The sequence below is a fragment of the Antechinus flavipes genome, chromosome 1 (assembly GCF_016432865.1).
Source record: "Antechinus flavipes isolate AdamAnt ecotype Samford, QLD, Australia chromosome 1, AdamAnt_v2, whole genome shotgun sequence".
NCBI lineage: Eukaryota > Metazoa > Chordata > Mammalia > Dasyuromorphia > Dasyuridae > Antechinus > Antechinus flavipes.
Window position 1 is genome coordinate 210502246 of NC_067398.1, and position 15908 is coordinate 210518153.

Consider the following 15908-nt stretch of genomic DNA (forward strand, 5'->3'; position numbering starts at 1 on the left):
GGCTGCAATCTGCATAACTACATTGATGAGCTCAGAGAACCACTGGAATATTGCAGTAAATGAATAAAGTATACTATTAATACAAGGTAACCAAATCTGGTTACATGAAAAAAAATTTTAAAGACTTGCACAACACTAAGCAACATAATTAACATTAAAAATAAAATAAGTGGGGGAAATATTCCAGCAAATATAAAAGATAAAAATTTAGCATATGAAAATTTTTAGAAACAAATTTTCAAATGTTATATCCCACTCCCATTAGATAACTCATTGAGGGACTGAAAAGAAAATGTATAAAGAATGCATACATATTACTAGAAATAGCTTTTTAAACTATTCTACTTCATGAATAATATAAAAAAACTTAATGTGTCCTACCTCAAACACTTATGAAATGTTTAACATTTAAATATCTCTGGACTTCAGTGTGTAAAATGAAAGAATTGGAATCAATGACCTCTAAAATACTTTCTATCTCTAAATCTATGACCATATGATCCTATAAACTCTGAAGCAATAAAGCTCAATTTTAGTGAGGTGCAGAGCAACACTGACTCACATGTTGTTAGAATTCCAAATTGGAAAGTAAACTGGTAAGACATAACAGTCCCCAAAATAATCATACTTTTTGATATAACAATCCCATTCCTGGAAATGTTCTCCAAATATGGTAGCTATTATTTACAATTACAAAGACCTAGAAGTAGTCTAACAATTGATTAATAAGTGAAAACTATGTTATGTTAATATATAAACTAAGATATATCAATGTAATAGACTGTTATAATGTCATAAAAATAAATATGAAGAATATAAAGAAATTTGGAAAGATTTATATGGAGCAATAGAAAGTTAAGAAAGCAGAACTAGGAATATATAAATATATGTGTCTATTTATATATATTTATAAATATAAAAGTTAAGAAAGAGTATAGAAAGAGCAGTCATCAAGATTTTATAAGCATGTAGCCTATAAACATGACTGTTAAAGTTTATATATTTATATGCTCAATTAGTTTTTTCTTTAATGTACACAACAAAATGTTCTTCATAAAATAAAGGAATTGAACAAGATCATGCCTCAGATCCTTTACCATGCTGACATTCTAATATTTTATTATTCTCAGGATTGAGTGATAGCCTTGCAAAGTGCCAGAAACATTTAAGTGCGATCCTTCATCATTTGGAATCCCTGATATTACTGAACTTTTTTTTTCTCTCCTTCCCATCTTCACCAACAAGCCCACCTTATTCTTCTATTCTTCTGACCTGGAATGTTAATGCAGACAAATTCTATCCTGGCAACCATTGGGCTATTTTCTTTCTATGATTAGGACATGGAGAACAGAAATTTAATCTGTAAATGGAAGATGCTGCTTGTTTGTTTTCTTGCCCCATAGATTTGACGAATGGGACAATTTATGATGAGTTCCTAAAGCTTTTGCAAGAATATTTCAGATATACTTCAGTTTGGAAAGAAAAAAGAAGAGCCCTTTAATAAGAAAACAAAACAAAACAAAACAAGAAAGCAAGGATAAGGGAATGCGATGATAGAGAGTACTGTTTGGAATGATATTCGCTTATAACTGATTTGATTTCATTATTTATTGACTCTATGTTTGTTCATAGATCATAGGATCTTAGAATTAGAAAGTACCTAAGAAGTCATTTAACTCAAGTCTTCTTAAATATTTTCTACTCATGACTCCTTTTCACCAGAGAAATTTTTATGCAGCTTATATATGGGCATAGAGGTATATAAAATAGGTATTCAAGTCAAACATTTATTAAAAATAAATCATTAAAAATGTATTTTAAAACAATTATTTGGTATACATATAATTTTATTATTTATTAAAGATGGAAGCAAATTTGGCATACTAATGAGATGGATATGCTTATTTATTTTCATATAAATAATTAAATCATGGCAGAATACTTGATACTTTTTGATGTTGTCAAATTTTTCACGACCCCATGATCCCATATGGGAGTGCAACCCACAGTTTAAAAAGCTTTGATTTAGCTCAGACCCTACCTCTTATATATAAGGAAACTAAGGCCCCAGGAAAGTGATTAGTTCAAGGTCTCACAAAAAGTAGGACTTTAAATCCTCTGTACAGCTTTCAGATTCAGCACTCCTTCCATTGTGATGTTTCTGAGACTTTTGAAAGATTCTTTTGAACTATCACTTACTTTTCCAAATAGGAACATACTAAATTCACCTGAATTTGAACTTAAGAGGTTTGGAGTTCCAATCCTAGCTTTACCATTTACTGTGTGACCTTGTACAATTTACTTTACCCTCTGGGCCTTGCTTAATTTGTTCATTCATAAAACAAGGGAATTGGATAAAAATGATCTCTAGATTTAGATCTTGTGATACTATGTGCTGTTTTCTTGGTATTTATGCCCTACATGTGTTTATTAGCCTATGTTCTTAAATGCAAAAATTGCTGTTATGTCTCTGTAATGCTATAATTCTCAGTATCAATCATATCATTCACTCTTACACAGTGCTGAGACTCTACGGCAGGAACTAGAGAGAGAGAAAATGATGAAAAGACTGTTGATGACTGAACTATGAGAATGATTCACCCTTTGTCCAGTGGAGAATGGAGTGGTGCCTTCTGTCAATCTACATTCTTCAGCTTTTGTGTGCATCCGGCATAACACCCCATGACAGTGTTGTACATTGAACTCTGCTGAATTCTCCACCATTGGCTGAAATTAATCTTTGGTTTGGCTTGACTTTGAAAGAGTCTTTACTCTTGTGTTGCTGAGGAATACATATTGCATTTTTTTTTCTTCTGAGAATTTGGATTTTCTACTGCAAAATACAGCTGAGACTAGATTTGGTAAGTCTAGGGAAAGAAAATTGAAAAACAGGGAAAAAATACTGATTTCTTTTCAGAAATCCTTCTGTACATATGTTAATAGCTGCCAAAATTAATGTTGTGCAGAATCCTTTGATATCGACAGAGAAAAATCTGATTTTGTATAACTGAAAATTTGCCCAGAGCTACTGCCGTTTGTTAAAGAATCATTTTTATGGATATGCACCTTGAATATTAATAAAGGTTGCACTATAAAAAATTTAGGTAAGATCCAGATGAGGTATCTTTCACAGTTATGACCAGGGAGAGTTCTTGGCCAAACAAGAAAGAGGTTACAAAACAATTTTTTTAAACCAAAAAAAAAAAATCATTTTAGAGAGAAAAATTATCCCAACATTTTAGCCCTGATTTTTCATTTATGCACACACAAAATAAATAGATCTTGTAAAATTCTTCACATCAATCATTATCTAGAAACACGTCCATGAAATAAAAAGGTGTGTGTGCACAGCATGCCTGAAAACACTTCATTTTAACAATTTATCTCATAGCTTAGGTGGAAATAAACTGAAAAGAGTAAATTGTTTGGCATGGATAAAAATGTAATCATTGCACCCGCAAATGTAGAGTCCCATTAAAAGACCCTATAATTTGAAGATAATGCATTATTAGAAAGGACTGCTTGGATTTTTCTATAAAGGAAGATTATTTATAAAACTCTGTGTTGTGGCAGGATCTTGGACCAATGCAACTTTCTCTTAAGAACTGTTACAGGACTTAGAGATCATCTGGTCTACCTACTCTTATTTTTTGGACTAAGTAACTGAGACCCGGAAAAGCTAAGTCTGCAAGGTCACATAGCTAGTAACCAGCAGAGCTGGGACCTGAACTCCTGTCCTGTGTCTCTAAATCTTTCCACTAAGCTGCACTGCCCCTTAATTTTAGGTACTGTATGTTTATGTCACATATAATATGCTCTCTCTCTTTTTTCCAATTCTTAAAGCTAAATGGTGCCAATTTGATACTAATGAAACATATGCAGTCACACCTCATTTATCAGGAAGCTATAGGAAATGAATCAATAGTGCATTAGTGACTATTCCAGATAAATGAAGCTTAACCCATTAAGTGAGGAAATGTTCAAATTTTAATACTTTTTATGGAATTCTTTCTAAAGTCTATTAAATCCTTCTCTGCCTTAGGAAACAGAGAAAACTGAGCATAATTTAATCTTTTTTTTAGTGACTTAATGACTCCGAGTCATCATTAAAAACATCAGTTATTGTACTGTGATGTACTACAGTGATGTCCTCAGGGACTTTTTGATGTGTGCAAAGCTTAGTTTTGCCTTTCCCTGAATTCCCAAAGACTTCTATGCTTTTCTTATGAATTGTTCGGCTGTCTCTTGACTCATTTCTGTCATTAAGGAATGTTGAGATGTTGCGAGTTGTTTTGCCTTTACCTGAACAGGAATACCATGTTATGCTGCTCCAGACAGCTCTAGGTGCTATATAGTATATGATATATAAAATGTGCTCTTTTATAATGTGGGGAGATGTGTCTTTGTCGAGCACTAGCTGTAAGTATAACTTCTCCCTCGTGTCTGCCTCAGTTCTCCATTTTCAATTATTTCAATTGTTAATAGTTCTGCTTCTTCTATACCCTTTTCCACTTATCAGCTGTCCAGAGTTTCTGTTGCTCACCACCAGACTCTGTAATTAAAATCTTCTAGGTAGAAATGAAGTCTACCAGAGAAAAAAACAGATAAACAACTACTGCATGTAAATTTGCAAGAATTGCAGACAAATATGCTCTGTTCCTGAGAAGGAAATGAGTGGAGCAAAGTGCATGGGCTTTAAAAATATTGCACTCTGATGTTTCTCTTTTTCATATATTTCCCACTTATTTCTGGGTTAAAAGCTATTCCAGAAGAGTGTATTTGCTGGAAGTCTGACCATTAGATAAGTGGGGTGCTGCTGTATATCTAACCAGTTTAGGAGATTGTCAATAGACAGCGAGAGTATTGGAATTACATCTGCCACAGAGGTAGCTCTGGTTATGTAAATATAACAGATTTTTAGCACTTTTTTTTGTATTTTTCCCATTGCAATTGAAGAAACAAGATTATTTGTGACTACAGTATTTAGTAACAAGTACTAAATGACAGAACATTGTTGGGGATTTTTTGTTGTTGTTATTGTTTAATCTAGTAACTTCTTAATTTCATGGAATCACAGGATCTCAGAGTTGGAAGAGAACTCAGAGATCATCTTGTACCAACTTGTAACTGAACAGGAATTTCCTCTACAACCTCATTGACAAGTGGTCATCTAGACTCTGCTTGAAGAATTCCAATAATGAGTAATTCACTTCTCACAAATCAGCCCATTCCACTTTTGGACAACTCTGGTTAGGAAATTGTTCTATATATCAAGCTGAACCAAACCTTCTTCCATCTGATACGTCGATTCTTCAAATACTTTAATGACAACTATTCTGAGCCCTCCCCCCCCCCAAGTCTTCTCTTCTCCAGCTTAATTATCCTTCAACTGATTTTCATGTAGCATGATTTCCAGTCCACTCACCATCAACATAATTGAAAACAAAGCACTGAAAAACAAACAAACTGAAACTAGGCACCATTGCAAAGAAGAAATGCTTGTTCTATTAAATAAAAAGTTACACAACATAAACTCTATGTCAAAAGAATCCTGCCTGGCTTTCCGGTCAACTTGTTCTAAAACATTCAATGACCACTACTGCTTGATCAGGATAGACTCCACATTCCCTGTTCCCATAATGACATAGAATGTCTTATATGTCATTTTGGTATCCTCCTTACTTCATTGCTGAGACTTTTTAAAAAATTATGTTTTTTCTAACGAAATCAAAACAAATGAACACTGCCAGTTGAAAACGGTTCTCAACAATATTATCAAACAAGGTATGACCACACTGGATGAAAACAGCAATCATCAAAATGGCAACATTGATCTAAGTATCTAAGAGTCTATGGTATAAAGATGCTTTTAAGAACTAATTTGAGATTTCCAGGCAAGATTATAAAATGAAAGACTTTTCATATGTCCTACACTCCCTCCCCCCAAATCAAACAGAAATCTGAAAGAGAATTAAAATGACTTTAAAATAACATAAGAAAATAATAAAAAATCAACCAAAACTTAAACATGAATAAAGTACCAAAATAATAAAAATTATATTTGCTGAAGAAATAATGCAAATTTTAAAAGTTTACAATAGTGAGAGGTAGGTCTCAAATAGAGAAAAAATATATTCAAAGAAATTAGGAAAGAATTAGCACTGGTAAGAATACCACAAATCCAAATCAAAGAAGAATTAAAGAAAGTCAAATCAAAAATTTAAACTAGAATGAAAACATGCTAAAAAAAAATATTAGGGAATAATGAAAAAAATGACCAATATGGGGATTTATGATTTCATCATTTTGCTCCCAATGGCACAGAAACCAAGAAAGCCATGCCTTCTTTTTCTTGGCAGTTCTGATCCATGTTCTCACATAAATCCTCCACAGAGAATCCATCCAATATGCTAAAGACCTATAGGACTTCTTATATTTCATAGATATCAGGGCAGCAAAGTCTATTTATGCAACCCTGACACTTGCCACATGCTTATGCTACATCAGTGGAAATATGATGCAACCCACTTGTACCCACCATCCAGCCATCCCTCTGTTGTCGTTTGGGTTACATATATAAGTACAATTCTTTGGAAGCTGTGGTGTGGTGTTCCAAGAGCTACACAACATAACATTCTTGGGGGGAACATTTGTGTTAAAAAAAAAAAAACTGGAATTTTATGTTTGGAAGCAGCTTGGAATCATGAAAAATATTGCAAAATTTCACAAGTTCAATCCAACTCATTCTCTCCTTCCAACTGTCTAGGCTCAATTCATCATCTATCCATAGTGCCTATTTCAAATATAGTACATATATCTATATATATCATATATCTATATACATAGTATATATGTACTAATTAACTAGTTCAATGGATTGGCCATCTAACTGCATGTCATTAGTCATTTTTCATCTACTTAGTCTTTATGGATTTTTATGCTTCTTCATTTTAAGTGATTGTTGATTCATTCAAGAAGGTACTGTAATGTTCTTGAGATTGATGAAATCACAAAGATAATTCTACCCTATATTTTTGCTAATAAGTGAGGCATAAAACAGGAAGAAGGATACTAAAGGTGTTCACAATTATAATAGAGGACATCCTGACTATAGTTTAAATGAAAAAGGGATTCCTATGGTTGGAAAAATCATTTAAGTGCTGCTATTTGAGGATGATATTGTGCCGAATATAATAGATGATTTCAAGAAATTTATTTTAAAAAATCAAGAAAAAACTTTACGACAATGAAAAATAAAATTTTTAGAGTAAAGAGCAATTGGAAACACAGATTCAAAAAGTACTGAACTATCCAAATTATTTAGAAAAATAACATTAAAATCTAAATGATAGATCTGAAAGATATATATCATAACAAGGCAATCTTGGGATCAGTGACATTCTAGAATTTTTTTTTAATTTGAATACCATATTCTAGCAAATCATATAATCCATAGATTTATAGCTGGCATGGACCAACTATTTGTGTCCTCATTTGGCGTTTTCTTGGCAAAGATCCTGTAGTGGGTTATCATTTTCTCCTCTAGCTCACTTGACAGATGAGAAAATTGAAGCAAACAGGGTTAAATGATTTGCTTAGGGTCACACAATAAGTGTCTGAGGCTGGATTTGAACACATGAAGAGTCTTCCTGATTCCAGATTTGGTCCTCCATCTACTACCGTCTAAATGGTTGGACCTAAAATATTATCTAGTTCATGCTAATTCAACCTCCCCAGCTTATAAATAAGAGAGGTGAGGCCCAAAGCTTGAAACTAAGTTGTTTGTCCAAGGTCAGATGGTTAATAATTAGCAGAGCAAGTTTTAAATCTGCTTTACTGATTTTAAAACTTTTCTGTACTGCCTGATCAAAGAAAATTCATATAATTGTCAAACAAATGGGTAGATACAAATTGCAAGAATTCATAGAACCCCAATTTGGAAGAACTCAATATTTAATATACCTAGACACATCACAGTTAAAAATCTAACAATACAATTATAGGGGAGGGAAGAGAGAAAAATGAATCCCAAACTTACAGAGAAAGTGCACAATCAATCCTCTCACCAAAAGATAAAATCAGAGCAAAATTTTCAAAGATATCTGGAAAAACAAGACACTTTTGAAAGTTTACAGAGTAAGGAAGTCCTTCAAAGAATAAAGAACCCTAGAAATTGAAACAATAAGTATTTAAAAGAAGTCATACTTCTCAAATCAAGATCAACTAGTTGCTAACCAAATGCAAGAATCCTGACTAATTCAGGAAAAAGGGGAGAGGGGTCATGAAAGGTCTAATCTGGAGAGGGAACAAGGAAGAAGAAAGGGTAATCCTAAACTAAGCAATCACTGATAAAATGGAAGTCCAAGTTAAAGAAATCTATACCATTAAGATAAGACAAGAACTTTCTTACTAAGCAGAGTTGTTGAATTTTGAGGTAATAGATAAAATATAAATAAGAAAGTATATATTCTCTTCTAATGAAATTACTGAAAAAAAGAAAACCTGACAATTATAACATTTAATTTAAATGGACAAAATCTTTAATAAGAAAAGAAGTCCTTGAATAGTTTTTTAAAAATCCAAATGGAAACACATTTAATCCAGAAATATTTAGATGATTATAAATGAAAGAAAAATATGATCCCAAATTTACCATTTACCACAAGATCATGAAAAGCTGAAGATGGGGTTGAATCTGAATCAGAAAGCATTAAAGAAGTTAAACAAGGATATTGAATAATCCTAGGTTTTTTTAAGAGAGTATTTACATTTTGCATATATGTGCACCTAGTCAACATGCAGTAAATTGGTAAAGGAAAAACTTACAGTCTTACAAGAAGAATAAAATATATCAATAGTGGTGGGAAATTTTTAATGCTTCTCCCATTAGAACGTTTTAAGGCATTGTGGGCAGGCCGATACATATTTTGGAATTGCAATGTGGAAATATGCAATGAGTCACAAGTATTTTCAACCTCACTATTATGTTTCTAGGATTTTATCCCAAAAACATCAGAAAAGAGAAAAAAAGACCTACATGTATTTATATATATATATAATTATTTTTTCTAATTGCCCTATTGGTAATGACAAACAAATAAGTATAGCAATTGGCAAAAGGCTGAATTTATTATGGAGTATTGAAATAATGGAATAGTACGATGACATTAAAAACTGAATATTAAGTATATGGGAAAATATCAAATAGTGGGGGATGCTCATCACAGCCAGAACTATAGGCCCACTGGACAACTTAATGAAAAAGAAAGATCACAAAGTGAATAGTAATGGTCTTTAGATAGACTTGAAAAGGGACACAGAGCACAAGTATTTTTGTTTGCTTCTTGTTTGTTGATCTCTTTGTAACTATGTTGTTAAAATCCTAAGGGTTTTATGTAAGGTTTTGCTTCTTATTTGTATGTTTATTTGGTTGTTTGTTTTTGTTAATGGTTATTAAAATTTTAATTAAAAAAAGAACCCACTTTGAAGAGGAAAAAAAGAAACTGTATTTTCAGAAACTGGAAGATTAAAAATATGAGTCACTAACACTGATGCTTCTGAATGTTAACTTGCTTTCATTCAGCCAATGTGCTGCCAGTGTTCGGGTAAATCACTTCAAAGAATAAGTGTCTTGTCATTTCTGAGCTAATTGTTATAAGGAAGACATGGAGAAAATAAATATTTCTGAATGTTTTAGTGGGGCAGTAAATTCAGATGGGAATACTAGAGAGTACTCAAAAAGAGCCAGAAAACTCATCATATCTAGGTGACCTGAGATGGAATAAAATTGATAAAGTTATGCTAGATAATTTATTCATATAACCACATGGTGGCACTGGTCAGTTATTAGCCCTTGAGCCGAGGAGTTTTCTGAGCATGTTCAGGGAACTTTTCTGAGGGTCCCAACAGCTCTGTCTCCCTTCCTTCACAGAGGAATGCTTGGTGATATTGTGAGACTCAATTGAGATACATTTTACAGACCTTAAAATCTCAGTTATTATTATTACCTTGCAGTCCCCACGCCACAAAAATGGCGATAAGGTGAACCTTCCTCTTACTACATTACTGCTAAGGTTAAGTAATGTTTATTTTTAATAGAATATATGCAAAGATAATTTTCAACATTCACTCTTGCAAAGCTTTGTGTTCCAAATTTTTCTCCCTCTCTAGACAGCAAGTAATTCAATATGCTAAACATGTACAATTCTTCTATACCTAATTCCTCTTTTAACATACTGCTGAGGAAAAATCAGATCAAAATGGGGGGAAAAAATAAGAAAAAAAAGCAAGCAAACAACAACAAAAAAGATGGAAAAAAAAACTATGTTGTGATCCACACTCAGTTCCCACCATCCTCTCTCTGGGTGGAGATGGCTCTCTCCATCACAAGAGCATTGGAACTAGTCTGAATCATCTCACTGTTGAAAAGAGCCACGTCCCTCATAGTTGATCATCATAATCTTGCTGTTGCTGTTTACAATGTTCTCTTGATTTTACTCACTTCACTTAGCATCAGTTCATGTAAATCTCTCCAGGCCTTTCTGAAAGCATCCTGCTGATTGTTTCTTATAGAACAACAATATTCCAAGGCATACCACAAATAAGTAATGTTTATAAAGTAGTAATATAGGGGTATGCTGGTAAATATTTAACAACATTCTTCTCAAAGAGGGTGGGGAGAAGGTGTGGGCACATACTTTAAGTTTAATCTACATTAGTAACACTTTCTTAAATCTAGATAACTAGCAAAACAATAAATCAAGTCCTGATTTGTAGTCATTGTTGATTTTGGGGATTTAAATCTCACATGGAGAATTTAACAATCAACTCTTGCAAACCTGTTAGAGCTATGACTTTCTTTTCAGCCCCATTGCTAGAATAGCTGTCCCCACCAAGTTTGTTCATTCCTATGACTTTTGTAGACATAGATTTTACTAAGATTACTTTTGATTTAACACCAGCCTTCTTACATTTCCCTAATTGTCCAAACACCTGTCTAGCTTCAGCTTGAGCAAATGGTCTCTTTGGAAATTGCCCCTCTTTATCTTATCTCTAGATATAAGTACTAAGTAAGTAGAATAAAACAGCTTTGATTTATGTGAGTCAACATTTTTAGTTACATGTTAAAAACTTAAGAACAAAAGTATGCCTTTAGAACAAAGTCTAACATTGCCCAAATCCTTCCAGTAGGGAGTCTAAAGTGAATAAATAAGCCATTGTTTATCTTTCTCTCTGGTAAGAGGGAAGAGGAGGTTGTGTAGAACATCTGTCTCAGCTTCAGGACCAAAAATATAGATTTCACCCAAGACATAGATTATGCTTAATCCGTTCTCAACAACCTCCACTGTATAAATATTTTATAGCCCCATATTCTTGTCTGGTCCTTTGAAGGTTCCTCCTACTTCCTCGAGCCTTCCATCCTTCTTCTACTTATACTTTTAGACAAGAAAAGGAGATGTAGCTGAATTTGGGAATCTGGGCAATCCATGCCTCCTTCTGCTTCACAAATGGCCACCAATTCCACCTGTCACAGAAAAGATAAATTTCAAAGAATTTTGTGCCCCTGTTAATATTTCTTAAGTATTTCAAACCCTTCTCAAATCAATGTTGCTGTTTGTGGGGAGAAGTAAGACTGAATAAACCCCAAATGTCATTTTAGGTCATAGTTTCAACTTTATCAGAACTATTAACCAAGAGGAAAATTGATTTAAATTTCATCTCCTTTTATCTTCTGCCCACCTTTTTAATAAAAATATCCCTAGCAATAACCAAAAAGCAGGGAAGCAAATAATTGGACATATAGAAGAACATGAATTCATAAACTACATAATCAAATAAAGAATTAATCATAGCCTGACCTTTCTTTTTCTTTTACTGCTGGATGATGATGATGATAATGAAGAAGATAATGAAGATGATGTCGGTCATTACAATAACAACAGTAACAATACTCCCTAAACGTTCCATGTTAGTTCTCTTTGCCCCCATTCAGGTTGTACCTTTAAAGTGACAGGTAAAAAGTGTTTAGATTGGGATCAGCATCTTTTCTATAGTTATCTATTTCAGGAATTAAGTACTTAGGACATTCATTTTCTCCTTCATTTGTTCAGCCAAGTTCAATTCTTTGTGACCACATTTGGGATTTGGTCAAGGCTACTGCAGTGTTTGCCATTTCCTTCTCCAGCTCATTTTACCGATTGGAAAACTAGGCAAACAGAGGTAAGTGATGTGCCGAGGGTCACACAGCTAGGGCAGAAGATGAGTCTTCCTGACCCCAGGCGCCTGGTGGTCTAATCCTTATATTTACCTAGCTGTCTAGACATATTCATTTATATTGACATAAATTGGTTTAGTGCTGGATTTGGAACCAAAGAATCTAGGTTCCAATGCAAGCTCTGCTATTTACTACCTGTGTGATATTGGCCAAATAATAACATTCCAAACCTCATTTTCATCATCAGAAAAAATAAATTGGGTTCAGAACTCAAATTTGGGCCCAGTCCACTAGTGTTTTTACATTTTACATTTACATTACATACATTTTTAAATACAGTAAGACTTTATTTTAAAATATTAAAAAATATTCAGTACAAAAACAAGTAACAGGACAGATATGATCCCTAGCTGGTCATAGTTTGCTAACCCCTAGATTAGACAGATAATCTATCACTGAGCGCTCTTCCAACACTAAACCTTTGATCCTACCAAAATATATTATAAATTATACCATGATATTATACTATGGGATATCATGATACATTCTATTATAATATAAATATATCATGTGATATTTATATTATAAACCAGTTTGTTAGTTTTTATGGCCAAGCAAATTCAACATCAGTCAACATCAAACAACACAGTCTGTCAGTGGGCCCATAACTGAAGCCTTTCTGGCTAGACCCAATGTGACAGACTGGGATCCAGTGACCTTCTCTGAGAAGCTGGAGTCCAGACCTGTACACTGTGATAAAACATCAAAGTCATAATTACTGGGGCCTCAGAAGGAGTATGATCCTAGGGAAAGCCAATGTATAGTTTGAGCAACATCAATGTAGAGTAACAAATTTACCAGCAAAACGTTGAACTATTGAGACAACAAGAACCATAGATGTACCTAAGCCACATGTAAATGGGAAGAAAAACTCCTATTTCCCAAACTATATCATTTAACAGAAAGGGCAATCTGTCATAGTATCACTGTGTATACTTTGGACAAAGGCTGGAAATGGATGATGAGCTAGCCCTAGTTAGGGCAGCTAGGTGGTGCAATAGGTAGAACACAGGGCTTGCAGTCAAGAAAACCCCATATGGGGTCATGAAGAGTCAGACATGACTGATAGACCTAGATCAGGCTATATATATATATATATATATTTGCAGTCAAGAAAACTCCATATGGGGTCATAAAGAGTCAGACATGACTAATAGACCTAGATCAGGCTATATATATATATACACATATGTGTATATATACCTTTATACACACACACACATATATATATTCCTATAGTTAGGAAATTATGTGATTTTTCTAATAATTCTCAACTGTAATCAGATGCAAGCCATCTGAGTAAAATCACCAGTTTTCTCCAAGTTATCTTTTAGTTTGAAATCATGATGCAATGTTTTCAGAAGAATTAAAATTACAAGTAAGCCAGAGAACAATAAACAGATGGGTGACAGATGGAGGTAGTTTGTGGCATGTTATCAATAAGGATGCTTGTATAAAAGGTAAAATGTAAAGTAAAATCAGTCACCCAATCCAATTCATACCTGAATACAATTTCTCTTTACAACTAGCCTCCGCTTGAAGAGGTCCTGTGACAGAAAATTTAGTACCCCCTGAAGTAGCCCATTTCATTTTTGGAGAGCTCTTATTGTTAGGTTTTCCCCCTTAATATCCATCAATCCATAAATATTTTGTAATTTATTTACAACATTTATTATACTGGACACTATGGTAGGCATTGGGGAAACAGGAATAAAAATTAAAGTCACTATCTTAAAGGAGCTTACATTCCAATGAGGAAGACAACATATGCATACATACACATAACGTTTGTTTCAAAAGTCTCTCCTCTAGAAATTATAGTTATTGCTACCGTAGCTTTAAGAGCCAAATTGAAGGTTGTAGAAATGGCAATTTTAACTGTCAGTTTTCAGGTATAGATAGAGAGAAACTGGTGAAGTTGGAGAAAAAGGAAATGATCTTTTTTTTCTTTATGGAAATGTTTTAACCTTTATCTTGCAAAGAGTATGAAAAAAATTTTGAGAGGAGATTTTGCTTCATACCTTGAATGAACTAAATTATATAAAATTGTCTTCTCAAAAGTAAAGTCATCTGCCATTACTGAAAGTCTTAGATAATTCAGGCTGTTATTCTCACAGCTAAAACATTATAGATAATTATTATCTGTCTCTTATTGATTTCATTGTTAATAAATTATACATTCACTCACATTAATATTTATTTTATCCTAAGAGATTAAGGGATGTAGTGTAGATTTATATGTAATTACTATTAGGAAAAATGTTTCTCCACTTTATTAAAGAAAACATTTCATGAAGTAGTGGAGATTCTGAATTTAGTTGATTGATAGAGATGTTGAATTTTTAATAATGTATGAAGAAGACCTTAGGTTGAAGTCCTGTCTCTGACATATTGGCTGTGTGACTCTGGGGAAATAATTTAACCTCTCAGTGGCCCAGTTAATTCTCTGAGACTGATTTGCAGAGCATTTGCTGATCTGCATGAGCAAAGGAAGTTTCCTTGCCTGGGAGCTCCCTACAACCAGTCCAGTTCCCTATTCCTACTCCCTAATAATAATAAAAATTTCCAAACATACCTCTGTATTACTCTATAATTCTAGATGATAGTAAACATGAGAACAAATCAAGTAGCCAGCTGAAAGATGGTCAACTAATAAGGAAAGTGACCCATGCAATCATGTTACACATATGGATCATCCTCATAAGCTTTGGTATATTTGTATATATAAAATAAACACAAGATAAATATGAAGTATTTTGCAGGGTAAATACCAGAGGAAGTAGTTCTTAAACTGAGTTTTGAAGGGATGTAGGGATGCTAAGAGGGGGAAGAGAATAGGAAGTATATCACAAGTGAGGAATGGCACAATGACTAATGGCAGCCTACAAGTCTATGATAGGGAGTAATACATGATAAGATTGCAAAAAAAAAAAAATGTTAAAAATCAAATTGTGAAGTTTTCAAGTGTCAAATAGAAGAGGTAATAGGAAACAGAGGAGTAATGTAGCCAGATTCACACTTTAAGAATATCATTGGCAGCTGTGTGAAGGAAGAATTGCTACTGCAGGAATCCAAGTGAGAGACTTGTTTGTCCTTCGTTTTTGAAGAGGACCATGGAATGCAAGTAAATTGGATTTAAGTGAGGGAAGCTGGGCAAGGTGACCTGCCTTTCCTCTGTAGAGTCATCTGGTCCCGTGGCCAGATACAGATCAGGATGACTGGAGATAGCCCTCAGGTAAGAGATATTGAGGGCCAGAATGAGGGTAGTGACTATGTGACTAAAGGGAAGGAGATGGATGCAAGAGATGCCGTGGAGGTAGAATCAGCAAGGCTTGGCGGCTGATTGGCTACATGGGCTGAAGGAGAATAAGTAGTAAAGTTGTAAACTTGGGCCATTGGAAAGTTGGTCACGTCCTAGAAAGAAACATGAAAATTCTGAAGAGGGGTAGGTTATGAAGGAAAGAGATTTGGACATAATGACTATTAATGGGACATCCAGTTCAAAATTATTTTGATGTGGAACTGGAACTCAGGTACAAGAACATGACCTGGGAGTCATTATCATAGAAACCCTAAGGATGCAGTATGGAGTTTATCCATCAAAAGACTGAAAAGAAATGTTCAGAACCTAGAG

At 33.8% G+C, this 15908-nt stretch overlaps 1 protein-coding gene across 1 annotated transcript in view; it reads left to right on the forward strand.

Annotated features, from left to right (window-relative positions):
• EPB41L4B (erythrocyte membrane protein band 4.1 like 4B) overlaps positions 1-9548 on the forward strand; it is a 259404-nt gene extending 249856 nt beyond the window's left edge. Inside the window, exon 26 of the mRNA XM_051995572.1 lies at positions 2521-9548. Within this exon, the coding sequence (XP_051851532.1) occupies positions 2521-2590 (70 nt within the window). The 3' untranslated portion in view covers positions 2591-9548. The remainder of the gene's footprint in view (positions 1-2520) is intronic.
• The last annotated feature ends 6360 nt before the right edge of the window (positions 9549-15908 follow it).